At 47.7% G+C, this 25564-nt stretch overlaps 12 protein-coding genes across 12 annotated transcripts; 4 read left to right on the forward strand and 8 right to left on the reverse strand.

The window, feature by feature from the left end:
* Positions 1-472: 472 nt before the first annotated feature.
* Positions 473-760, forward strand: F5891DRAFT_1180013 (uncharacterized protein; the record flags this gene model as incomplete). Its single annotated transcript, XM_041365862.1, has 2 exons — positions 473-684; positions 733-760. The coding sequence occupies 2 exons, from the start codon at positions 473-475 to the stop codon at positions 758-760; spliced, it is 240 nt and encodes a 79-aa protein (XP_041234068.1).
* Positions 761-1202: 442 nt separating this feature from the next.
* Positions 1203-3209, reverse strand: F5891DRAFT_993394 (HAD-like domain-containing protein). The gene is made up of 8 exons (XM_041378244.1): positions 2812-3209; positions 2696-2761; positions 2518-2634; positions 2360-2464; positions 2210-2311; positions 1978-2134; positions 1731-1921; positions 1203-1675 (listed from the first exon to the last, which is right to left on the reverse strand). Exons 1-8 carry the CDS (start codon positions 3139-3141, stop codon positions 1403-1405), a joined length of 1341 nt encoding a protein of 446 aa, XP_041234069.1. The 5' UTR covers positions 3142-3209; the 3' UTR covers positions 1203-1402.
* Positions 3210-3602: 393 nt separating this feature from the next.
* Positions 3603-5129, reverse strand: F5891DRAFT_993397 (uncharacterized protein). Its single transcript, XM_041378245.1, has 3 exons — positions 4077-5129; positions 3865-4029; positions 3603-3815 (listed from the first exon to the last, which is right to left on the reverse strand). The coding sequence occupies exons 1-3, from the start codon at positions 4980-4982 to the stop codon at positions 3768-3770; spliced, it is 1119 nt and encodes a 372-aa protein (XP_041234070.1). The 5' UTR covers positions 4983-5129; the 3' UTR covers positions 3603-3767.
* Positions 5130-5160: 31 nt separating this feature from the next.
* Positions 5161-6633, forward strand: F5891DRAFT_16734 (ATP11-domain-containing protein). Its single transcript, XM_041370754.1, has 3 exons — positions 5161-5415; positions 5566-5755; positions 5813-6633. The coding sequence occupies exons 1-3, from the start codon at positions 5252-5254 to the stop codon at positions 6560-6562; spliced, it is 1104 nt and encodes a 367-aa protein (XP_041234071.1). The 5' UTR covers positions 5161-5251; the 3' UTR covers positions 6563-6633.
* Positions 6634-6704: 71 nt separating this feature from the next.
* Positions 6705-7576, reverse strand: F5891DRAFT_1180017 (NAD-P-binding protein; the record flags this gene model as incomplete). The annotated part of the gene is made up of 2 exons (XM_041365863.1): positions 6705-7373; positions 7442-7576. 2 exons carry the CDS (start codon positions 7574-7576, stop codon positions 6705-6707), a joined length of 804 nt encoding a protein of 267 aa, XP_041234072.1.
* Positions 7577-8930: 1354 nt separating this feature from the next.
* F5891DRAFT_16740 (lipoyltransferase) lies at positions 8931-10191 on the reverse strand. Its single transcript, XM_041370755.1, has one exon. It carries the CDS (start codon positions 10151-10153, stop codon positions 9374-9376), a length of 780 nt encoding a protein of 259 aa, XP_041234073.1. The 5' UTR covers positions 10154-10191; the 3' UTR covers positions 8931-9373.
* Positions 10192-14357: 4166 nt separating this feature from the next.
* On the reverse strand, positions 14358-15298 carry F5891DRAFT_973895 (uncharacterized protein; the record flags this gene model as incomplete). The annotated part of the gene is made up of 4 exons (XM_041376396.1): positions 14358-14730; positions 14834-15058; positions 15148-15210; positions 15264-15298. The coding sequence occupies 4 exons, from the start codon at positions 15296-15298 to the stop codon at positions 14358-14360; spliced, it is 696 nt and encodes a 231-aa protein (XP_041234074.1).
* A 1551-nt stretch (positions 15299-16849) lies between these two features.
* F5891DRAFT_16821 (uncharacterized protein) lies at positions 16850-17806 on the reverse strand. Its single transcript, XM_041370757.1, has 4 exons — positions 17527-17806; positions 17390-17471; positions 17242-17333; positions 16850-17184 (listed from the first exon to the last, which is right to left on the reverse strand). Exons 1-4 carry the CDS (start codon positions 17644-17646, stop codon positions 17128-17130), a joined length of 351 nt encoding a protein of 116 aa, XP_041234075.1. The 5' UTR covers positions 17647-17806; the 3' UTR covers positions 16850-17127.
* A 747-nt stretch (positions 17807-18553) lies between these two features.
* F5891DRAFT_1124269 (uncharacterized protein) lies at positions 18554-20296 on the reverse strand (the record flags this gene model as incomplete). Its single annotated transcript, XM_041363872.1, is given in 9 exon segments — positions 18554-18685; positions 18739-19004; positions 19160-19305; positions 19362-19495; positions 19550-19684; positions 19704-19906; positions 19961-20068; positions 20124-20164; positions 20268-20296. 9 exon segments carry the CDS (start codon positions 20294-20296, stop codon positions 18554-18556), a joined length of 1194 nt encoding a protein of 397 aa, XP_041234076.1.
* A 153-nt stretch (positions 20297-20449) lies between these two features.
* F5891DRAFT_993420 (Shwachman-Bodian-diamond syndrome protein) lies at positions 20450-21819 on the forward strand. The gene is made up of 7 exons (XM_041378246.1): positions 20450-20624; positions 20682-20733; positions 20787-20830; positions 20886-21015; positions 21063-21263; positions 21317-21487; positions 21537-21819. The coding sequence occupies exons 1-7, from the start codon at positions 20593-20595 to the stop codon at positions 21648-21650; spliced, it is 744 nt and encodes a 247-aa protein (XP_041234077.1). The 5' UTR covers positions 20450-20592; the 3' UTR covers positions 21651-21819.
* A 2114-nt stretch (positions 21820-23933) lies between these two features.
* F5891DRAFT_937523 (uncharacterized protein) lies at positions 23934-24673 on the forward strand (the record flags this gene model as incomplete). Its single annotated transcript, XM_041374105.1, has 3 exons — positions 23934-24245; positions 24303-24538; positions 24601-24673. 3 exons carry the CDS (start codon positions 23934-23936, stop codon positions 24671-24673), a joined length of 621 nt encoding a protein of 206 aa, XP_041234078.1.
* A 253-nt stretch (positions 24674-24926) lies between these two features.
* Positions 24927-25547, reverse strand: F5891DRAFT_1124272 (proteasome maturation factor UMP1-domain-containing protein; the record flags this gene model as incomplete). The annotated part of the gene is made up of 5 exons (XM_041363873.1): positions 24927-24988; positions 25042-25135; positions 25185-25286; positions 25338-25493; positions 25545-25547. The coding sequence occupies 5 exons, from the start codon at positions 25545-25547 to the stop codon at positions 24927-24929; spliced, it is 417 nt and encodes a 138-aa protein (XP_041234079.1).
* Between the last annotated feature and the right edge of the window lie 17 nt (positions 25548-25564).

Raw genomic sequence — 25564 nt, forward strand, 5'->3', positions numbered from 1 at the left:
GACTTGTTCGTGGCTTTCTCCGTTCGTGACAATGTTGAATGTGCCTAGCAACGTTTAACGCGTCAAGGTACTTGTATCTATCATGTCCAATGCATACTTGTCGGGCTAACACGCGCGCTTTCAGTACTTGCTTCCCGTGCCAATAGTTCTACCGATGAACAAACAGTCAACCAGAGTGTAGCGTTACTTGACTCTAATGGGGTCTTCATCAAGCCTCGACATGAAGACTTCATCACTATCAGACATATTGTCTCCCCCACGCCTTCAACCAAGAATCTAACTCCAGATGCTCCACAAATTCTCATTCCGCCACCATCCGACTTCTTCATTTCCTCGCATGGAAAACTTGTAAGGGTCGAGCGCATCATCTCCTGTTTCCCTTCATATTCACATTCTTATCCGCACACCGCCGCTACCTATCCTCTGCCTTGCTCTCATCACCGCTTCCCCCGCTGTCAAGTGCATACAAAAGATGGGCTCAGGAAAGAATGCCGTGAAACCCGCCGCGCTTACACAAAAGCAGCGCATAAGGGCTAGTATCCATACTGTATTGACCGTCAGCAAAAACAATAGTGGCAAGACGGTAGAGGGACGTTTAGCCCGAGAGATTACTGCTATTGTTAACGGAGACAGCAAAGCTGTTAGTGACAAGGAGCTGGCACACAAACAGGCTAGGGAGAATAGGTATGTACCCCATTGATATCGGGTAACTTTCATTGATATATTCTACAGGGGAAAAAGCGAGGACTTGCATATTTAGCGTATTTCTCCCCTTCCTGTGATGGTCCGCTGAATTCAATTTCCTGTTCTGTGAAAAGGTCCCACTTCTTCTCTCTCAGGTTGTTCGTGACGCCAGTTGTCCTCATTCATGTACGATCAGCCTTTTGAACCTCCCGTCGTCTGTTCCTTAATGCTTGATGCTGCCAACGATCATCAAGCTGCAGGGTCTTTCTCTTTTCTACACGCTGTTGAGTGTTGTCGCTGTTGTATTTTACACAGCTTACTCTTAGGCTCTCTGCTCTGTTTTTCTCTGTGCATTGGCTTATCCTTTCCCGCAGTGTGCGATGATCGTCTGCAAAGTCTGGTGCCGCATCGCATCGCATGCATACTCGACGAGCGTTGTGCACTGCATGCGGTTGCCCATACCACCACAGATTATCTCATGTACTACGACATTCTTGGCTTTTGTGATCTTTCCTTGAGCAACGTGGACATTGTTAATCGTGCGCTGAGTTGTTTGTAAGTTGTGTGAAAGAAAACAAGGACAAAAACCAATCAGATTTACTGGCCGTAGAAGATGGCGCTCTGGTGACCAGGGCAATGCAAGAGTGGAGAGCAATAATGACAATATGTATGCCTAGATGTAAATAACTCCAGTCTAGTCGCGTGCATCACAATCTGTCTATTGTACCTGCACTTTCGTTCCCTCCGCATCTGCCTTCACTGCTGTATCCTCGTCAACCTTCGCTGCATCCGCCTTCTTTCCTGCCATCGTATCCAACACGCTCCACAAACTCCCACTCATCTCTCGCGCCATCGCCTTCCTATCTTCCTCCAACAATCGTTCAAACTCGTCCTTGTGCGTCGCGATGTACAACTGCTCCTCTTTATACTGCCGCTGCGCCTCAAGGCGTTTCTGCTCAAGGTATGTCAAAGGGATAGGTGAGCGCGAAGACTGCAGAATGGTGCAAGTCAGTCGTCGCACGCGAAAAGGGTAAGAAAAAACTGACTTCAGTTGGGCCGCCGAACATGCCGCTCAGCGTAAACCCGCCTTTGGATAACCCACGCGCCTTACTTTTCCACTCCTCAATATGCTTTTGCTTTGCCTCTGCCTCCTTCTCCGCGTATTCGATAGCAACATCTTTTCCAGCATACGCTTGGAGGATGGGCCGCACATCAGGGGACTTGTAAATCGCAATGGCTATACAAGAAATTTCGATTAAGGTTAGCTGAGAAGGATCAAAGGTGTGAACATACACTCCAAGAAGGGGATCATGGCAATCAAGCCCTTGTCTCCGGGCGCACCGGTCCATTTGGGGATGATGACGGCGTTTTCGGGATGTGAGCTCACATGCTCTGGGTGCGTATCAAGGAGGATAACTTTCGACAGGTCACGATTGAGATAAGAAAGATCCTAGGAGAAAACAAGGTTTTAACGCATAGTCAACGAAGAAAGTAAAGTGGAAGATTAACAGATGACGAGAGTTACCTTGACAATTTTACCGTCCACTGATCGTGTGGCTTCGCGGAAAAGCTTATAGGTGATAAAGAAATTATATGGGTCAAGTTTCTCAATTATGGGCATAGCGGTCTGTTGGTTTTGAGCGTCAACTTTGGGGATAATGGGGATAATACGTACATAATGGTGCTGGGTTGTAAATATCACAATTTCGTAGAACTGGGACAAGTAGGCAAGGAAATAATCAACGCCAGGGCGTTTGGCTGTCCGCCATCCTTGCTGTCGCTGAGGATAGAGATATCATCAGCGACGTTTTTAACTTGGACGAACCAACCTACATCCCAAGTTGAGGTAATAATAAGATCATCCATGGACAGCAGGAGGGTGTACGGTTTTTGATGGGGAGCTGGGAGAGGTGGCGGGAGTAGTTCTGGCCATTGGGGTTTGTTGAGGTACTGTCGACGTGGTCAATAAATTTATGAGCTTATGTGTCATGGTATTAATGGTGTCACGTACATCAAACAGCTCCCAAAACCTCGACTTCGTTCGTTCCCACCTTCCTGACGGAGCCTCCTCCACAGTCTGTTCGAAAATAAATAAGCGTAGAGCGAGAGTTCCAACTATAGACGCACCTGTTTCCGTTCCTTCAACTCATCCGTCTCCCAATCTCTGCCGAGATACACGACCTGCACACCAAGAGCAACTGCGAGTACACCAAGAGACAGACGTCCTAAAAATCGTCTTTTTCGCTCTATACTCGAGAGCGAGTCCTTCGATGATTTTGCACCGGTGCGCTGAGTCTTTTCTGGTTCTGGTTCCACGGGTTGGAAGTCAAGGCTTGGGAGTGACGTCGGAGGTGAAGAGGGCGGGTTTTGAGGAGGTGATGGAGGTGGTGTTGAAAAGTGACGAAGTGCTGGAAGGGCGCGTCGTTGAGCTGCGCTGCGCACGATCACTGAAAACATTCCACTAGCGAGGACGTGAAGTACTTTTCCGCTGGCTAGTATTGTAGAACAACTTCTGTAGAAAGAAATGGATGTCACTGTTTGGCTATGTTTGGTAGACGCTCGTTATTTGTTTCAGTACATTAATGCAGACCATCATTAATATTGAACTGTGTCCACCATGTCCAGCTTCAAGAGCATGAAAGTGATTTGACTGAATGATTTTTACACGTCGGAGGCTTGGCGTCGACTGTGAAGCGTCACTTTCATTAGAGCTCTTTTCAGTATGTATGTTCCTTTGAGCAAAGTCATGTTTTGACGATTAAACGCCAGAGCTCTTGTATCTGTTGCTGAGCCTGGAATGCCTCGAAGAACACCAGCACTATACCATTGACGAGGCTCTGCGGTTAAGATCTAGACCCCGCATACACTTGCAAACTCGCCGTAAGTATTACTTGTACAATTACTAGCGGCAACCGGTATGTCATTGTCAGTGCTCGCTCGCGCTCATATTGAATGTAAGGTTTGACCTCCATATCCAGCTGAAGGACTAGAAAAACTACATGTGGACTCTGCTACTAGGAATACACTTTATATCATCCCTTCCCGTGTCTTGTAAGTTAACAAATAAAAACTTCACAGATAATTCACAAGATTATGCCCGCCGCCTCGCTCAGAAGCACCAGCAGTCGATCCTAACAATCGCGTAAGCCAAGATCGAGCTCGAATAGGATGGATTAGTACCTTCTCTTCTGCTGAATCTGCGAACATCCGCCATTCGACGCCGTCGATGAAGCGTAGAGCAAACGAGTGGGGGATCGCTTCTAGTTCCTCGAAGCCCTCGTACCATTCTGCAAGTGAATCGATCCGTCCGTACAGAGGGAGGATGTCGAGGGGTTTGACGACCTCCTAAACATTTATGAAACTCGAATGAAATGGAAATGAATTAAGCTCACCCTTGGATTTCCGTATAGCAACATCTTGGATTCTGCATGACCCAGTTCAAATGTGTAATATCGCCTCTTCCACGCCAGCGTGTTGGGCGGTTGTACCGTGACCCAACCTGTCATCTTGTCTGTCCTGCTGGTGGAGAATAATTCCTCGTTCATGCGAGCAATTCTCATGCGTCTCCCTTCTTCTGACCTTCTACGCTCTTCTTCCTTCTCACTGTACTGGGACTCGGCGCGCTGCATCTGCTCTGCTCGCCACCGCTCTATTTCCTTCGTGTGTTGCAGCCTCCGCTCTTTCTCTAGCCGTCTCCTCTCTCGTAGCTCTTGCAATTGTTGTTCTTCTTCCTCTCTTCTCTCTCTCTCTAGTCTGGCTTTTCTGAGCGCTGCAGCCCGCAACTCCTCTTGCAGTATTGCTTTCCTTTCCTCTTCTTCCTCAAGCTGTAGGCGTTCTTGCTCCACTTTCTCACGCCGTTTCGTCTCTTGGCGTTCATGTTCTTCCCTCAGCATGGCTGCCTTTTCCAGTTGGGATTGGCGTTGCGCAGCCCATCTACGGCGCTCTTTCTCTTCGGGCGTTAATGGCATGGTAGGAGGTGAATTCACCTTGACAGGGACTCGTGGCGGCGTTTGCTGTATGATAGGGGTTGGCTGTGAAGCAGGCTGCGGTGGTCGCGCTAGGACGTCAAGATCGACATCGAACAGGAGGGACTTCTTGCCATTGTATTCTTCTCCTAGGAAAGTGCGCCGCGTAGACGCTGATGCCCACTTGTAATCTTTGGGAGGAAGTGGCGGTGGTGGTGCATCATCGGCATGAACAATATAGGGCTCGACATGCGTGTTTTGATTCCTGCGGCACGGTGCAAAAAGTTGAGTGAGGAAGCTGCCTTTGCAGACATGTGCGGGAGAGGTGTTCATGGTGCTGGTCTGTTAGCGTAGATTGAATGAATGGGGTATCTTATGGATGGGCCGGTATCGTTAGATGATGATAGTAAGAACAAAAGATGTGGAGTTGGTTGTGACGCCCAGTTGCCAGACAATGCGCACGCCTATCGCAATTATTTGTCCCATATGTGGTTGCAGGTAGTGGTTGCATTCCTATTGTGCCTGATCCCCATCTGGCAATTACACCGGCTTTAGTGGGCGTCTTTCCACCATAAAACTTTACTGTCCAATTACAATACACCATGCTATGGCTCCAGAGTTCTCCAGCCACCTTGCACCTTCACGCCATTGTTTGTCGTCGATCAGCTGGCAGGTATTTTGCTGTGGCTAGATGGATTCATGCGGGACCGTCGACTCCATTATACGAATCTAAATATGCAGAGAGGCTTCAGCAAAAAGCACAAGAGTGAGATGTGTCCTCCTTTGTGCCCAATTTCGTGACAATGTACTGACAACTTTCCTGACTTTTCCTTCTTGTTCTTCCCTCGCGCCCACCTGGACATGACCTTCTGACTCTGGGAATATCGTCATTGTCACCACTCGTTGGCATCACCAGGCAGGGATTAGAATTGACTGAACTGAGAACGCGAGCAAAAGAAGCAGCTCGTCGTAAGGAGGTGGCCAATGTCAAGTCAGCGCGACTGTCGCAGGCGCATCCGCAAAGGTTGAATAAGTCACCTTCAGAAATGGTTCGAAGCAAGGTATCAGGAACTTCAGGCGTCCGCAAAGATAGCTCTCCGGTGAAAGTGAGTGTCACCTGTGCCATAATTTCTTGTGCGGGACTGATTTATCGCTGCTTTCAGGCACTAGAATCGATCATAAATGTTCAAAGGCTGATGTCAACTCCTCATACCGCGGAGCAAATTTCGGCCTTATGGACGACTTATCATGCCTCTCGCACAGCAGGCACGGGAAGGGGATTTATCTGTGCATCAGTACCGATCAAACTCTATAACAGGATGCTTGCTATAGGAAAGCAATATCCCATGTTTGTCATACCTGTCCCTCGGGAGGGCTCCTCAGCTGTATCACCTGAAGGCCAAGAAAGTGCGGTCGCCCACGAATTCTATTTTCTACAATGGGATTTTCACGCTCCCCCACTGCCTCCATCTGCCACCGGTCCCGACCTATTCTCTCGCGTCCCTCCTAGTAACGCAACTGCCCTGCCTCAGACAGCGACGGTCTTGTTTACACCGCTCCAGGAGTACAAGCTTCGGCAGTCGTTCGCGACCCCGTATCTCATTCTAACATTCTACCCCGACTTTGCTCAGACGCACGGAATAGTGCTACTTCGCGGCGAGATCACGCCATCAGCAGCTACGGCGGCCGCTACTCCAAGTCCAGGCACGCCAGCCGCCCGTTTTTTACTGAGTCAAATTGATGCTCAGCTGCTCGCAATGGGCGTGCAAAAGTTTTATTTGTGGGGCAATGAGAGTGAAGATAGTAGTCAGAAGGGGGATCAGAAGGCTGAAAAGCTACTCAGGCAGTTCCACGAACGGCCCGAGGAGTTTAATTGGGCAGATCTGCTTGAACATGCCCGTCTTACCTCCTAGAAATGTTCGTCTTTACTAACATTGTCGCGCGGAGATTCGGATCATGATGGTGTGATGTTACATCTGGACAGTGGATTTACAAAGTTACGCGATCATTGGCATAGTTCTACGTTGATTATGCAAAGATTGAAGATTCATAGGGTCAAGGCAATGTGATCAACGGTGCCTTCTTCACCCACTCATTTTGCTCCAACTCTTGCACAACGAATGATGCGAAGCCTGCCCTCGTTACCCATATCCCTGTTTTCCCGTCTCCCACATAACCTACAACAAGATTCTTGTCATTTGCTCCGCTTAGCAGGGGTACACGGACAATCGTCCAATCCAGATCATTTCCTTGGGTCCGAATAGTTTCACCAATGGCTACAACATCTTCGTATGCTGTACGTGCCAGGGTGGCTACGCCATTAACTATTATAGACATCCGCAGACTGAATTTGTCGCTCGGGTCTGTTATGCTTGGTGTCCCAAGGGCCAGTAGCCGACGCACACGGTGGCCTATCATAAGTTCAATGATCAGAGAATATGCCCGTGCAAGAGGTGTGCCCTTCGGGTGCATAGGTCCGCGCGAGACCGATGGCCCCAGAGCAGAAAGCACGGCGTCAACGCCCATTATGGCGGAGGAAAGCGCCTCTCTGTCATCGAGCTCCCCCTTGTGGACTGTGACGCGGGGATCATGTCTGATTTCCTCAGCGAGTTTATCTGGCGAGCGCGCATATACAACCACAGTGTGCGATCCTGCAAGTGCTTCCTGGATAAGAAGCACACCTGCAGCACCTGTTGCTCCCAGAATTAAGACGCGCATGATAGGCTACTTCAATGATCTGATTTTGGGTAAACTGAGCGCTATCAAGCATCACAGTTCTCCGATTAACGTACCTTTCTGCAGGAAGGTTCACTGTGGTGGGGATAGTTGTGAAAGTGGGTTGGGGGTACTATCTTCGTAGGTCTGCCTAGAGAAGACCACTGCGGAGTGGGAGTATCGTCACCGCAACTCCATCTCATCATCGACATCTGCTTTCCTTTTCAAGACGAGAATTAACCCATCCCCGACTCCCACGTTAGTGGGGGAGGGCTTGTCGAACTCAAACGCGTTTCATCTCCTAAAATCTCTGCCGACTCTACCCGTTTTCTTCAGCGCAGGATCCTATATTACTGAGCTAGCTGCTACCAGTGCATAGTATTATGTTCGCAACAAGACTGAGCAAACAATAGTGCCATGACCACCTCTCGACCTATCGTTGCGACGCACTTTTGGGCTCGGAGCGCCCCTTATAGATCAAATGGAGCCGGCTGTGATATGTCTGTCTATTTGGCTTGTGCTGCAAAGCTTCAAGCTTCAAGTGCTGGCAACATGTATGCAGTTTCACGCGGTGCTGGCATCAATTGTAGATATGCATCCATTTGAAGACACATCCACGCTACAAGAATTCCAAAGAACGATATAAAAGCCAGCTGTCTTCCTACTATACGCCTTCATGCTTCAGAATTACCTGATCCCATACGCACGAGTCACAAACAATGCGTTTCTCCTCTGCAATTCCCCTCACCGTCATTGTTGCTTTAGCATCATCGATCTCTGCCATGCCCACTGAAGGTTATGCAGCTGGCGCCAACCAATGTGTCAAGGCTTGCATTTCTGACTCACAATGTCACAGTAAAGACTGCATTTATTATCAATGCGTGAGTATCAACATTTTTCTGAATTCGATAACACGACTCACCTACATGGCAGACCATTTTGTTTTTTTGCCTAGTGAGTCGTATTTTTGCTTTCACATTGGTGTACTATGGCCGTTGACATTGATGCGCGAGTTACTAGTGATTTGTACAGTTGATCAACACACATCCGCATATTGGAATTAGCGCGAAATTGTGAAATATAGGGAGTGTTAGACTAAGATACGACGCACGAAGATTGCTATCAAGGGACGTGGTGATCAGTCCACAGTGCAGCCTCACACTGACGGTGTGACATAGACGGGCTTCAAGTTGAAGATCAAATATAAGTATGTACGCGTATGATGGACCCAACAAAAACGCACCTAGGTCCTGCATATTTTACAGTGGCTATTTAGCTCCAACGCTTGCGACAAGATCCAGATAGGGATTGAACGGAAAAGCTACTTCAAGCCATTTTTCTAATCACATCGTGAGCATCTTGAATCAACTATTGATTCCTTGGCAAGATGAGATGATTGTCCTGGCAGATCAAATACATGATAAGTGCAGAATCACCAAAGGGCAGTCATTATTATTGTTACATGTCACATCGTTACAAGTCATTTAAGTTACGGTGAGCGATGTAGATTGTTGGGTTCGAGCGTTGTGCGAAAATGGAGTCGGGACTAGGCGCTGTTACCTGGCATTGGATACAGGAATTCGCAAATAAATATTCGACTTCTATCTCAACAACGGTTCCTGAGGCCGCACGCGGCACCTATTTGATACTGCTTATTAGATGCACCTCATGATACCGTCATATAGTTAATTGATGCTTGCTGGATGAATTTCGAAGCCAATTCATCCACCGTCATTGGGTGAAGCACAGTACTGCTGAGACTCGAGATATGAGATCTCAGGGCTGAGTCGATACTCGCGCAAGCAGCTGGTACGTACAAACGTGCGCCACAAGTGCCAAGTATTCTGACGTATGCGAGCTCTAGCGTTCAATACTCACAATGTACTTTCAGCTTGTAGGCTGCTTGGCAGTATACGTAGACTTTAGCACACCTACAGATGTCATAGTGCACGGTGAATGGAAACGATCAACAGAGCTCCCGGTCGTCTGCATGAACATTGCTGCTTCTATTAGGTCGGGGAAGGTGCATTCAGCCACTCCCCAGCAGCTAGTGCATCTTCCTCTAGTGCAAGAATAGCCTCTCCAAGCTCACCAGCGTTCTGGGGGCATAATTTCACCATATCTCTCCCGTATGAGGTACCAAACGCATCAACAATACCTGGCACAACATCCTCCACCCGTACATTCTTTCCTTTCGCTTCCGTTATGCACCCAGCCTTGACGTCAACTAACCCACACGCCACAACTTGTGCAAACCACCCCAAAGGCTCCTTTGTGACGTTCATAGCAAACCCGTGCGTCGTGAGTCGGTGGCGTACTTGGACGCCAATGCTTGCTATCTTTGTCACAGGGTCCAAAAATACGCCAGTATTGTCTGAGGGTATATGGGTAATCTCGTGCGTCCGCAGCAAATAAGATTGAATCATCTTTTGCATTATGCAAATGTAATCACGGATGCCAATCGGCGGAGATGTGCGAGCAAGGTCTAGAAGTGGGTAACCAACGAGCTGGCCGGGTCCATGATATGTCAATTGTCCACCGCGCGCTGCTATGGAAAATTCTGCTCCAATCGATGTCAGACGTGCACGTTCTGCGTGCAGTTCTTGTTCGGTTTGCCGGCGTCCTGATGTGTACACTGGGCGGTGCTCGAGTAGAAGCAGAATGTCATGATGAGATGATGAACGGCGAGCAGCAAGCTGAAGCTGATGTATCTTTTCTTGGAGGAGGAGAGTCCGTGTGTATGGTAGCGGTGTACGGAAGTAGTGATAAAAGACGGGTGGTAAGGGCATTGAATTCAATTGAACCTCAGGCCTCAACGTTAACTTCCATTAGTATTAGATTCAAAGGGTTGACACACACGTGACAGATCAAAACATGGGTAAATACTCGAGTACTCGAGCCATAAGCGTCTTACCCAATCACGAAGAAGTTGTCTCAAATTTTCCACCCTACCAACGGGTACCCAACACTACTGTTTACGTGGAGTCGTGTACTACCTAGCCCTTCGGTGCCATGATGTTCAAACGTCCATGATCGGTAACGTATTGGTACTAAAATATGGTGGTCATGAGTATAATATTCAATCATTAATGCTAATTGTCGTGTCCATTAAATGTCCAGGCGGACCAGGCCCCACCTCAAATCGCTGCATAACAAAACATGAAAGGAACGAGTTTTTTTGTATTGTCCGCATAGAATTATCTAGCCTAGCCTATCTTCTGTCGTTTGGGCGTTTTTTTGCGGCTGGTGCCTCCCCAGCCCATGTCATCCTCATCAAGATATTCTGCTTCGACCTAATGGACAGTCAGTCGAGGTAAGTCATACAATCATAAAATGTAGCGCACGCCATAAACTTCATTGCCTTCAAATCCAGTTGCAGCATCTTTACTTCTGACGTAGTCTCTTCTGGAAGGCTGGGAGCATGGTCTATGTCAGTAAACTCACTAGCTGTATAATATGGTCTGGACAAACAGCACCGGCACTATCGAAGCCCTGTCCAAAACAAGACTTGAAGGCTTGTGTAATTTTTTTGAAGAGGCGGGGCTTTTTCGTTTTCACTTCATGTTCGGCAAGGCTGGCATGGAAATCGTTATTCTGTTGATGATTAGCTGCCACACCACTATCGGCAAGCTCAGGCCGGTGCGCACATCTTTACGTTGCATGAGAGTTGGTGCAGTGGAAAACTTGACAGTGAATCAAACAGATGCGTAAGTTAGACGTAAGCTGACGGCGTGGAGTGTGAGTGCAAGTAAGTTGCACTCTCAACTCGGTTCGTGAAGAGAGTTTTGATCAATCTAGGCTCAAAGGGTTGCCATCTTATATCCTATCAAAAACCTGAATGCCGGAATCCTTAGGCGTCTGTGGCTCATAATAGACGAGTGAGTATTCAGCAAGTAACTGCGCCGTCTCAGGGCTACAGCATTGTCCCCGCTTTTTTCCCATCGCGTTCTGCTGATGGGCCCACTGTCTTTTTCCTCGGTGCCTCGTGGCAATCTGGATATGTGACATGCAGCGAGTTTGCAAGGTGGTCTCTTTCCCTCACAAGCTCAGTTATGCGAGTTCGTGCACATGTCTCAGAGTCGCGAGCCACGCTGACAATAATCTCTTGGACACCATGCAGATGCGAAGTAGAATCACATATGCTTGCCCGCTTCGGAGGATTCTCGCGAAATGGTATGTATTTCTGGACTATTGTGCAATTCTCCACTAGACTGTCTTGTGTGCTTACCAAGTTTCGGTCTCATCGAGTAAAACTCTTTAGGAAAGGATCCCACTCGTTTGAATCATCTGGGAACTGAAATTGCAAACGAAATTGATGTTTCCGAAGTCATTATCATAGACCTGGAGTTTTTTTTTCAGAATTGAACATTCTCGACTTGGGTCCTCTATTTTGAACATGACCGGTCAACGTCCTGAGCTCCAACTTGAATGCAGTAAGTGTCATAGCCCTTGACATATTTTCGTAGACCGGGTAATGTTGAATAGAGTGTGAGGTCACAAGCATGTTCCTCCTGGATAACATCGGCAATTCGACTAGCCTAATCTTTGTAGGTGTGACCCATGATTTCCCTCAGACGCGCATGTCAGCAGGAATGTTGGTATCCCTGTTCTTGCCGCACGGAACGTCATTCTCCATCAAGTATCTCACAACAGTTGTCTATTGTGTAACAATATAAAAAATTCTTGTTTTCCACTGCATGTTTGATCGTACAACATTTTTTCTGTCATTAGTGTACATAAGATACTGTTAAGTTAGGTTCGGTTGGGTATGCATCAAACAAAATGCTGCGTCCCTTTAAAAAAGAGACCGGCGCCCTGACGAGCGTGTGCCCCATGACATGTTATCGTCATCGAGCATTTCGGCCTAATGACAAAATCGATGAGTTACTTTCTCGAAGGAGCTAGATATAGATCTTACATAACCGCCCACAGCAGCGATTCTGTCAGCAGTTGGGTAAGAAGGCGGCATCGAAGGAGAAAACGCCTGATGCGCTCGTCAGAAATGATAAGTGAAGAGCGACTACAACACGTACGACAGCGTATGTGATGTCCATGGGTGATGGATGTCCCTGAATTGAGTCGCGAGTGGACTTGGAACTGTGGGAGCTACGACGAGAGAGCTGGCAAATGGGCGGAGTGTCATTGGCGGACCGCACTTTGCTGATATGCTAAATTACATACCTTGCTGCTGATGGACAATCTCTTCAAGGATTCGAAAGGCGACATGTTTCAAGGGAAATGTAGAACAGAGAAGTGTTTGGAGTGTTTGGTGTGTTTGGTATGTTTAGCGGATGAGGCTTGTTAGACTGACAAGGATTTGGCAGCATGCTTTTATACTGAAAGCTGGCAGCTGGCACCACGTTAATGAACGGAGTCACTTCCGCATTAAGTCCCATCATGTCATGCTTCGTTCGGATCTAAGACCCTCGCAAAGATCTGGCAGTGGTTAGTAACATTTGGTTCATGTTCCGCATTGGCCCGGAGCGCGGCGATCGTAGTCAAGCCCATCCCATCCCCATAGCGCGGGGAATAACCGTATCTCCATGGCCTAGATGGACATTGGACAGACCGTGTCCAGAATCACACATTCCGAGGAGGCTGGCTAGTCCTACTTGCATATAATTACCATTCGCAGTATAATAACAAGTCACGTTCGTGTTCAAGTTTAGCTCCCAACACTTTCTCACCGCTTACACCTCTTGTCATATGCATTAATATTAGCAGTACTCCATATCTAAGACATCATACACTATTTTTTGATATCTGGTGCCAAACACCTGCCCAATCAGAATGTTATGTACTTTTTTTGTTCTCGTCGACGTCAATCACCTGACCAGAGGACCCCTGATGGTTCCTACTACTAAAGTCTGCGTAGGAAGATCTAGATGCACAGGTTTGGGGTGGTCCGGACGTCACCGTGTGGGTACATGTGGAGACATAGCGGCATCCGTGACCCCCCCCCTTCTGAAGAGGGAGGCCTCGAAAAAAAATGGAAAATTTCAATCGCCCTCTTACACGCACTTCGCGAAGCTGATGATGCACACTAGCAACTGATTGTACTTTAACTACCCGTCTTCGTCGGCTTCCATCATCCCCATTGCTCTATTTTGTCGTGGGCGAGCATTCACGGCTTTGACTACGTCCAATATCCTCCGATGGCGGTTCAAGAACAAGCTGATCCATTCGTCAGAAACACGTAGTGGGTTGCTTGAAAAGGTTTCTCACGATTAACCCAAGAAGCTGCTGGATGCATGGTTAACTACTAGGGGTGATGTCAATCATTGAGCGCTCGAGAAGTTTGATCTATGGTGAACCGAGGTACCTAATGGTAACGAGTTGTACTTGGCAACAACAAATTTTGATATAAAGTTGAATTTATCCAAGATACATATTCAGGGCTAATTCTGATGTATTTGACGATAATTATTGTTACTAGACTACACTCGGCCGTGATTGCTGTATGTCAGGGGGGAGGCCTCCTAATGAACACCACAGGAACGAATTTCACCGTGAGGCAAGGGCAGGGAATCCTTAATAGGGATTATCAGGGTCCTCTGACCCAGTGACGGCAATTTGCAAGGCACTCGAATGATTCACTGTCTAATGATATACATCCGGGTTTCCGATGGTCAGGCGGCTCAGACAACTTGTTCAGCCAAGCGCCAATATGGGGTCAATTAAAATTTCGCCTCCCATACTCTCTCATAAATACTTTTAGGTCACTTATTCGCCACGGTTTTTGACTTCGTCTAGTTTACGTTTCTGGTCCCGACTATAATTGCCTTTATTACACCGAAGTACTCATACGTACTAACCGGCGCAGGACCCGCACCACGACTCCAGTGGACTGCGAGTGGATATGATATTGCTACCGCAATCGGTGCGCTGACCCGAGAGTCAAATGATTTCATCCTGGTGCTATTACATAGTCAATATCGGTATCCCGCCGCAGTAAAACTTCAAAATGAATTTACATTACATAATATTGGTATATCAAACCCTATTTCCCCACACTACATTATTGCCGTGGTTTTGCCGATGAACCTCCCAGTCGTCTCTGTGAATATATATATTTGTGCGTGTGACACGAGTGTCTTCACCGCCGTCAAGCCTACCCATTTGATCAGAGTTCGGGACCGACAGGACAATACCAAACCGTGGAGAGCGAGGGGGCGTTGCCCAGCAGATCATAGTGGGGTAGGAAATTAAGCAATTCAGTGGGTCGTTCAGACGATAGCAAAGTTTAATTGGCCCGCGACTCGGCTCATCATGGGAGCTGTTGATGGTGTTCAGTGTATTGGATTGTATTTCGGCGTGTACTGTGCTGAGGGGTGCCATGTTTTTGATGTCTCTGCGTCGTGCAGATCTGGAGGAACAACGGTCCATCGGTAACCCTCTTTGTAGACAGATGCTGTGTACTTGTTGTCCAGACTCCCTAGATCCCCGAGAGTGAGTTCAAATAATCTTACAAGTGCTTCTTTGTCTGCCTAGCCTTGGCATCACGACGACCAAGAATTATCAAAGTTGCTTGGTCTGCGAACCACCGCTTTAGTGCTCCCGCCAAGCCACCGCAAGCCATCACCAAGGGAGGAGCCGAGCCGAATCTACCAAGGTTACCAGGGAGGGCGGCTTTTGATATACTTTTCTCAAGCTTCCCCGCAACCCATACTTCCGGCTCACTGAAGTGCGCAAAACTATGCATTCAGTTACCAGCAAGCTCACTATCGGCACCGAGAGATAAATCCATACATCATCTGTCCCCGTTGGCTTGAGTATAGCTTACCGTAATAAGATAGATATCACTTCCCCGGACTCTTTGTTTATTTTTGCGTGTCGTATCAGAGCTCTGGACACTAAAAGGCAGTATCGTCAGAGGACCTGGATAGATTTGCCACCTACGGACGGGGCCCTTGCAGGCCCTGGGCCTTTTTCATCTCTCGAAGTTGCCTGGACAACTAAGATCTGGCACCTAAGACTGCCCCGCTAGCTGCCCCTGAAGCATATTGACTATGTCTCTGTATTAGGTCAGACTATAGAGCACCCTCGACTGATGATGCGACAGGCGATTCTGTTTACCAGACAAAACAGGCTGAAAGGAAGTCAGTACTATCTTCAGGGCAATAACACCGTTGAGAACATATATGTCCGGTATTTCACGATTCGTTATTAAAGCACAGGTGGATCAAGGCGCCACTACAGGAGACTGGGCAAGATCATATCGGTATCAGCCTGAGTCCTAAAGCAATGTAGCTCAGCGGGGGCAAGCGGCCGTGAGCATATTGTGTGGCATGCACTGTTCCTAACGGAATGAGGGTCTGGCTCTTGCGAACCGATCTAAATAGTTCTCTTGATTCTAATAACCGATGGACTTAGGGATCCTAGATTGCCGCAGAGACCACAGAAAGAAGACAGTCCTTTCTTCGTGAATTCAGGTTGTATTCTTGCTGCATTGAACGGGATTCTTGCTATGAATGAGATCTCTCTGACCCTCAGTGGTTGCACTCGCGGCTCGCGGAACTCCTTGCTAGTCTAATTTTCCATGAGTAGGATGAGCTGTGTTTGGTTAAAGTCAAGTTCAAGATTTGAAGGTTTTTAGTTGGGGTGCGACCGGCCTTTGAGCTAATTATACTATTAACTTGAAGTACCTGAGAGTCATAGGACTTTTTCTTTGGAATGATTGAATCCGAGGGAACTATGTAGTACTCATCTGCGACTGGTATTCACTTGTTCCTGTTTTACCGACACAACGAACATAATTCTGTCGGCCGAACTTCGGGTTCTGGCAGTTTTCTTAGAACCAACCTTGAAAGCAACAATGAATAATAAGCACTTACTTCCAACCGGATGGGCTGCTGGTGTTTTAGGGCAAGTTTGCGAGGAATATGCAGTAAATCCCATTGTGGTTGTGATTGGAAGAGGTCGATCCGCTGAAAATGTTTATGACGAATATGGACTTGATCAACACATGGAAAATGAACTTGATGTTGACCGCAACGTCACGGTTGACCGGTCAACAAAAAATACTAGGCGACGTCTATGCCAAGTAGCATACAAGGTGCGCAATTCGGAGTTCGAATCCTTGCGCGTCCGAGTCGCGGTGACATGTCAGAGGCGCGAACACCATTAAAACACCGTTTGTCAGAACGTGGGTCGGCGAGCCGTCACGCTTATCCCTTAGTCGAAGCTCACTCCAATCTCTTCACCCTCGGGCTGGCCTAGTCACCGACTCCTTACACCTCCAGGCTCCATTGCAGTGCGCCTCGCGGTTGCTTTCGCATGATACTGTGAACTTGAACTAGTCGCTTCTGCTCAAGTTATGCGACACATCACACTCAAAGCTTTTGAATTTGAAACTTGTCACTTCCCGAGGCTATCGCTGACATTGACCGACTAGCCGCGGCGAACTTCGGGTCTGTTCAGAAGACCGCTGCAATTTGATGGATGCCAGATGCGAAGGACTACTAGTCACACTAGAATTCTAGAACAGCAGGTACCCAAATGCTTTCACGATGCATGTGAACTAACGTTTCTTCTGCCGTTGAAGCTTGAGACCCTTCTATTGTGTTTTCAGACCCGAGTCGTTAATCCATAATTCATTATATTCAATTATACTAATGCTAGGTGGGGGTGGACGACAACTCTGGTGGACGTGTGTGCTCTTCGGTGTGGATGAATATGATCGAGGTGTGAAAAACGTTTAACCTAACTTGGCCACTACGTGCTGACCATGCATGCAGAAGAACGACGGGCAGCGGCGAGATGGTTACTTCGACATCCTACCCTTCACGTCGTCTTTAGTTTCTCGCGCGCCAGCAGCAGCCTGACCAGAGATCAGCAACTGACAACCCAACCTGTTTGCACGGCAGGGATGATTCACCTGATTAACCTTTTGCTTGACCTGCTCCGTGGTTTCCTGGGTAGTTTGCTTTGCGTCTTCTGTTTTCTGCTTTGCCGAAGCCGTTGTTGAACCTAGTATAGGACCATCATGATTCTGCGCCGTTGAACCAACTTGAACATTTGCTTACCGAGTGTCTCCTTGGTTTTCCCCGCCGCTTTCTCGCCTGTCTCAATGGCCGACGCCAGACCTTGGCCAACTTTCTTATTCACCTTAAACAAACGAGCTTGTAAGGGCAACCAATCTGAGGCGTGCGGTGATGTATACCTTGTCAGCCATCTCGGACACTTTCCCGGTGACCGTGCTAGCAGCGGGCGTGGCATGAATAGAACGGGTATATGATACAGTACAAATGCGCGCGTTGGAGGTGATAGCGTTGCGAAACATGATGATCTGGTGAACGAAGCGTCCGTGCAGTATTTGCTTTGTTATACACCACACCAACGAGGTTATGACGTCGGGTGGGCATTGACGTCATCGCACCTGTCAGCTCCGAGTCCAAACTCGTGTTGCTCCACGCCGACAGTACTTATGCGTATGCATATGGTCACCCAACATCATGCAACGACACTATGGCTAAAATATAACCAGCGCCACTGTCCACATGGTGAGCGGCCCATGACGCGTGACGGATGGACAGGTCAGATTAATAATATCGTTGCTCTAAATCCTGTATCCAAGTCTCCAAGCTTGTGACACCAACTGGATTACTGCGTCGTTGCCTCACTCTCATTCATCACCAGTAACCGACACGTAGAATGGCTACCGTCGTCCTCCGTTTGTCGCAAGTACCGGCAATTCTCGGCCACGGCGACAGTGATGGGCCTCATTAACCACTCACAACAGTTCACAGCCCGCTCAAGCGTTGGCATGTGCAGTCTCTGAATCTCCCCAATGCAGTGGTAACGTTCCAGTTCCGTCCGCAATGACATGTCGGATCCGCAGGACACGGAACGATAGATTTTTCCAAGCATTCTTAGCAATGCAGCGCATCTAGCAGCCATAAATATCTGAGTAACAGTTAGCTGGAGCGTGGTTGCCCAAAGGAGAAGACTGCTAGAAGTGCATACAAGTTCTAGGAAGGGCCACCTGGGGTAACGGGGAAGACTGTTATCCACTTGGTGTGAAGGAGACAGTAGGTCTGATCAAGTTCTGATGCAATCTGTGACGCTCCCGATGACTGTGCGACGATATGCAAGATGCCTGATGCGGCTAGCGCTATCCCTAGCAGGAAATATAATGTCCCAAAAATGTAAGCTACTACTCAATTAATACTCAACTGTCCGTCATCACATCACTGTACATAGTTGCCTGGGAATACACCCTGGTCGCCGTTAAGACGACCTGTCCACCAATCTTCCTGACTCTCTGTCTTAGTTACAATTTCGATGCGGTCACCGGTTTTAAAAGAAAGATCTCCTTCAGCCTAAAATGAAGAGGCGTGTAACCATTCATTCAAGAGATCAGATGGATACATACCTGAGCATCGAAATCATATAAGGCTGTGACATACTCTACGGCTGGCTCTGGCTTTGGTTTGGGTTTCACCGGTGGGGGTGGCGGCGGCCTCTTTATTGCAGCTGTAGTTCCAGCTCCCGAATCATTTGAAGCGGCAGAGTACGGGGGAGGAGGAGCAGGTGTCTGGCCAGGCGGCGCTGGAGGTGGCTTCTTGATGAAGGAAGATGTAGGGCGCTGCTCGGGATGGTGGCATTGAGCGGCTGCTCCCACTACCAGCACTTGTAACGCTGGGTGAGCGACCGATGGAAGGACCGACAGTCAACGAATTGCCGCCTAGGGGCGCGATTAGCTTGCACGAATTTCGCTGGTAGTGAAAAATTATAAGCGAGGAAGGTGACAGGTGAGAGTTGAGCGTACAAGTCGATATGAAGCGCTTGGTAACGTTGAAGATCCTCTATTTGACTCCATGCATCCGTTCGCTTCTCTTCATAGTCAGCCTGGATTTGAGCACCAGGGGCGTTGGTAACATCGTATCGACCCTCCGCGAATGAATTCATTTTCTCAAGGAAAAGATAATAAATGTTGAGCCTGTTGAATTGTAAAACGATTGCAAAGAATGGTGGTTCCAACAACCAAGGACATACTGCATGTAATAGAATGAATGGAAAAGAGGCTCGATGAAATGAGTTGAAAGTTGCATGAAGTGCGGGAGATCTGTCTTGAGTGCATTGTTAATGTAATCATACTCATTTGTGGCAATCTCGAAGTCTTGCTCAAGCTGATCATAAAAATGTTAAGCGTATCGCTGACAGGAAGACACTCCGGCACCTACCTTGAACAAATTCTTCTCATCACTCAAACTCTTCTCTTTCTTGTCCCTCAATTTAGTAAGTGAATTATTGAATCGATCATAATCGACCAGCTTATGATCGCGTTTGGTGATGCTCTTCCTGATCAGTTTCGAGGACTCCCTGAAACTCTTTTACGGGTGCAACAATTCGTGATTCGATGAGCTCGAGTTCAGGGGAGATCGCAGAACGAAGTTCGTCGAGAGAAGTTGAGTACGGAGGAGTGTTTGCGACGGTTGCCTCGCAGGAGGGATGCTTGCCTTGCAAGTTATACTCGCCACCCATCGGAGAGAATATAAAATTGAAATGGTTGGCGAAACCAACGGAAGAAGTGAAGAGGGCTGAGAGTATGTGTAAGGATGCGAGAATAGATAAGACGGACGTTATCGACACACTTAAAACAGCTTCGGAAAATATCCTGGTATCTTTAAGCAACTTTTCTGTGGCTTGCTCGAGGCTGATGAAATGGCGATTGTAGTCGTCGAATTCGGGGTCAGAGGACTCTGACAAATAGCAAATAGTTTGAGTGAGTGGTTGATCGCAGAGATTAGATCTCACTCTTCGCAAAGCCAACTTTAGATGTGACAAGGTGAGGTGTTCTGTAGACGATCGTGAGTCATCTCCTCCACGTTAATGCTCAGGCAGAAAGATGTGACAAACGCCACTAATTGTTAGCATCAAACTGAAAAAAGACGAGCTCACCGCTTGATTGCTTTGGTGAACCCTTTCATCTTGCGGTAATGATATCACTATGATCAGGCTCGTGAATTGTCCTGATGCGGTTAAGAAGTTCGAGTTTTCGGATAAACGAAGAATCTTCGAGAGCGGTTTGAAGTACCACGCGGTTGGTTGTGTTGTGGTGCACCACCCAACAACTTGTCTCACCGCAGCTGACACTTGTAACGTGACTCACAACACCCTAAGCTGGCTCGCGAACAAACAAACGAGTACAATGTGTCATTCACTCCTAGCACTTAAACAACTTAAACACATCATCGATCCATCAACTGTGTTTACTTAAATCAAGATGCCTATCCAGCAACCATCTAATCAAATCAAGTCAGTGTTGAGCTGACAATGTCTTGAGGTTTTGCGCTGACGCAAGGTGAAGCATAGGCTCACAAATGTATCCATCGTACGCTTGAAGAAGGGTGGCAAACGGTTTGAGGTATAGTGTGGATGAGTCCCTTATAATAACATCATATAACAACCTAGATTTAGATTGCCTGCTACAAGAATAAGGTGCAGGAATGGAGAAATGGAGTGTATGTGATCACATCCGTATGTTAGCCCCGTGGCTAACGCAAGATCCTTGCACAGTGAGACGAGTTTAGATGACGTCCTCCAAATTTCGAATGTCTTCATGAATGTATCCAAAGGCGAGGTTGCAAAGTCTAACGATCTCCAAAAAGCATTTGGTACTTCGACGGTAGATGATGTTGTGAAGGAGGTCTGTCCTTTCCAGCATCCTCGGTCCCTTACTTATCTGTGCTGTAGATCTTGAAAAAAGGAGAAGTTCAAGTAGCAGAGAAAGAACGTGATCATGATCTCGCTTCCCTCCGCAAGGAGATTGCTACAATAGTCGCTGAGAAATGTGTCGATCCTGCCACTCAACGTCCATATCCTGTCGGGATGGTTGAAAAGGCTATGGCGGAAGCGGGTGTGAGTGTGAAAGCGGGGAAGAATGCTAAGAGTCAAGTGGGTGATCGTTCGTTGACATCGCACGCCAGGTTCTCATCAAGGGGTGACAGGTAGCGGAAACACTGCGACTCATCCAGGGTCATTCAACACTACCAATTCAACGTGCGAGGATGCGGGTACGTGTCATTCTCCCGGCTGCCGAAGGAGAGCGCCTGCAGGAACAACTTCGTGCGTTGGCCGAGACGATCGAGAAGGAAGACAAGGGGGAATCTTGGGAAACTGTATGCATTTTTCATTGTCTCGCCGAAAGACTTTGACGAGATCGTTCAGGTTATGCTTATCGAACCCTCGCAAATCCGCACGATCAACGAACTGTTGCAGAAGGAGTGCAAGGGAAAGGGGCGCGTTGAGACACTTACATTTGCCGCAACCGCTGACAATTGAATTATTAATTAACGCATCGGTGTATCCTCCCGATGCTCAGTTATGCCGACCGGAATAAGTTGTCGTTGTCAATATTGTGTTATTATCTCACATCCATGGGTGAATTTGTCCTTAGCAGAACTTATTGGTGATTCTAATTTCAAAACAACCGATGAAGTCTTTACTGTTCTAGGCATCATCATGAGGACAGGTATGAGCACAATCATCCGGCATTTGTATCCAAAATTATTGCTTATATTGCTTGGTTCGCCATGTCCATTGGGTGTGTTGGCATCATACACGTATGTAAGGGAAGTACGCAAGACTAGAGTCAGGCTTATCGGGTTCATTGGACAAATACAGCGACATAGTATATTTATAACGGTGTTCTTTGAAGGTATGAATATGGATAAAGCCAAATTCCAATGATATGATACATACTGATACCAGCCCCGCACGCAACATCAGGCGAGAGTGTCAAGCACCCTTTGTGACTCTGAGCTGGCTCGGTTCCTTTAGCTGCTGGAAAAGCCGAGGTTCAGACACCAATACAAACCTCGAACCATCCCGTACTTCACGAAGGACCGCCATAAACATAACCCTCAGTTCCAAACTTTGTGGTATACCTCTCACCACACCCCCACACAATGTGCCTCTCAAAGCGCTCGCCCCAAACCACCTACCACAACTATCACATTCTTCAATAAGTCCCATCGCATCGTAACGACTAATACCCATGCCAGCTGCGAGCGCATGCATACGTCCTTTCTCGATTTTCGAGACGGAAAAATATATGTCCGGCAGCGCATCGGTGTCGTGTCTGGCATGGTCAAGTAGGGTATCTTTTGGTCTTGGAATAAATACTGTATATTTTACTTTGAGCGTGAAACTCAAAACACGTAGAGCTTTCGTACCAGAACGACGGTGGTTTCCTGCCACTTCACAGATGAAGGAAGGTGATAGACTTCGATTTATGACAGACGGTCACGGGTGCATCGACGAGTGTGAGCCAAGATAATTGACGAAGTATGGCGCGATCTCAGCATGGCCAGATGGTAGACTGGCAATGATAGCTCGAAATGCAGTAAGAGTAGGCACGTCTCCTTGAACTAGGGAAGGATGATATCTATGCCTTCCGAGTCGAATAAAAGAATTACCTCGTGTTGGGAAGTCGCCATACGATGATTCGAACAGCGCCGTATGTCGTGTCTTGTCAAGGTTGACTAAAAACGATGAAGCAAATAGTAATAAACAAAAGTAATAAACATACTGGAAAATTTGCAGCGGTGGTCTTGAAAATGACAAACAACCTGTGTGTGGCCAATCGCTGAAGTGACAAATCGTACTGGAGTGGGATGTTCGTGTGCGGGACCACAAAAACACTCCCAAAAACAGCGTCGCCGCATTAAGTATGTTGCGATTCCATTTGGTACGATGCGGAAGCCTCTGGAGACTGGACTAGACGACTACGAGTGGGCATCCATGCAGAAAAACAGAGACAAAACACGTACTATGCAATCGTGACACATCGGCCGGCGTCACGAGAATAAACCATAAGCTCGGTGTTGCTATGTTGAGCAGCGTAAGCCATTGCAAACAGTGTGTTTTGAGCAGGCATGGTAATGAGCACAACCAGGGTCGCCACAAGACCCAATGCATTTAGTCTGTTATATACGACACGACTGCGTCATGTTAACAGTGTTTGTTAGCCTGTCCGTAATGCATCAAGTTCATCAACAGAGCTGTCTCCCTAGTAGGCTTTGCTCCCGAATACACTGGTTGTCCGCATACAAAGTTCTATTCTCCGCGGAGGGGACTGCTGGGGAAGTTAAGTGACTCACAGCAGTTAAAGCGCGACGCAAGCCGGCGTTGAATGTCTGCCTGTTTGTTGGAATATGCTACCACACCTCATATTGAGGCGTCAGTCTTGCATCCGCGCCGACTCGGTCCTGCTTCTCGTCTGTGGCACCTGCCAATCTTGAAAAAAAGCTGCAGCACCCCAGACCGTACTTTGATGATAACCATGAGACATTATTTAACCACAAGTCATAGTAAACGTGTGATAGCTTTTCATATAGCGACGAGAAGCGTTGACTGTGAGGGTACGGAAGATGGGGGAACGAGGCAGAGAATTCGGCGTTAACGTTGAATTTGATCCACCAGTCGGATAACTTGCAACTCGAAGTGCCAGTGACACGTGACAAAAGTACAATCGGGTTGTGGTGATTGGACATATGTAAGATGACCAAGCACATCTGTTTCGTGGAAGATCTTGGTGACTGCCCTTCTTCCTACCCGTCCATGATGCTGTCCTCACTAGGTCGTTCGTGTTCAGCACGCAATGTCGTCCACTCAATACGTGTATCCGCCATCTACTCCACTCATCGTCGTGCGATGATGTCCGCCTTGAGCTCTCAACCTCAGAGACCACCGGAAGCGCATTCCAGCTCTAGTGCAAAGCAGCCTCTGAAAGATTCACCGCCTGTTGTCGTGCCCACTGCAAAGTCGTTATCATCCGAACCAGCTTCTCCGCAGGTAGCTGCTCGCCCACCACCTATACCAAAGGCAGAGCGACCGCGGCCAACTATTCGGTCCACGAAAGCGGTATTAAGTATGGTACGTGTTGATATGATGGATTCTATCTGTATCAATAAGACTCATCCCTCGTTCCAGACACCGACTGCGATACAGCGGCTGCGTGGCTTGCTTAATAGTCCGACACCACAATTAATTCGCATAAGTGTGCGAAACAAGGGTTGTGCTGGCCTGTCTTACCACCTTGACTATGTGGAGAAGCCGGAAAAGTTCGACGAGGTAGTACAACAAGATGGGGTCAAGGTCCTCATAGACAGCAAGGCACTTTTTTCAATAATAGGCAGTGAGATGGACTGGAAGGAGAGTGCGCTAAGGTGTGTCATTCGCTGTTTTAGGCGACGCTTCACCGCGGAACTTACATGATCAATTCCTGTAGTTCCAAATTCGTTTTCAACAATCCTAATATCAAGGACGCATGTGGATGTGGAGAGTCATTCACTGTTGCATAGTACTGCATACGGAGCACATCTATCACTACCAAATGTACTCTTTCATGCTTTACATTCATCAGTATTACTATTATTTACACACCAACATTCAGTGTATCCCTATCATACGTACCTCACATATATTCAATGCATAGATGACAGCATTCGTCTAAGCTCCTCACTCACCTTTCAGAATGACATCACCCGCACGCTGTCCTTGCAAGTTATTGAGGTTATGACATTACGGGATAGCAGGTATTACAACAGTTTAAGATCACAGTCGGAGTTTCTTTTCCATCTCGTTGTGAATGCTCAACGGTGGACCGCTCTCCAAGCCTATGAAACAGTCAGTCAGATCGCATCACTTGACTACCTGGAAGATCACGTACCGAGGAAGAAGTCGGTCGGGTCTAGAGTCTCATCCCGACCCATCAGGATGTCGAGATGTATGTTTGATTGTGGCATGCCGGGCATATGAGGGCTCTGAAAGGAATTCAATTTGCATAAATTTAGCACACGCGTCCATACTCACGGCGGATACAATTTGGCGTTCCATAAGCAACCTCATAGGTGCACTAGGGCCGTAAAGATTGGCTAACATGTGTAGCCTCGCGTTGTCCTGCGTCTCTTCCCACTATGGATGTTGTCAGAAAGAGACGCATTTTAAAATGGACTGCGAGCACACCTTTGCGATACGGTTCTCGAACTGGCCTCCTCTCATCTCAGTTGCAAGGCTACGGATTCCATAATGGAGGGTGTCATGGAGGCCTAGGCTGCCTGCAGTATCACTTATGGACGCAGTTTTGATTTGTGAAGGTGGAACGATGCGGTATGAAGGTTCCTATACAACTAGATTAGTTTGATCCGCCAACCGAACGATATGAATGCGTACCATAGTAGTGGTCTGAAAGC

This window comes from Suillus fuscotomentosus (genome assembly GCF_016647785.1).
Source record: "Suillus fuscotomentosus strain FC203 chromosome Unknown F5891scaffold_1, whole genome shotgun sequence".
Lineage (NCBI taxonomy): Eukaryota > Fungi > Basidiomycota > Agaricomycetes > Boletales > Suillaceae > Suillus > Suillus fuscotomentosus.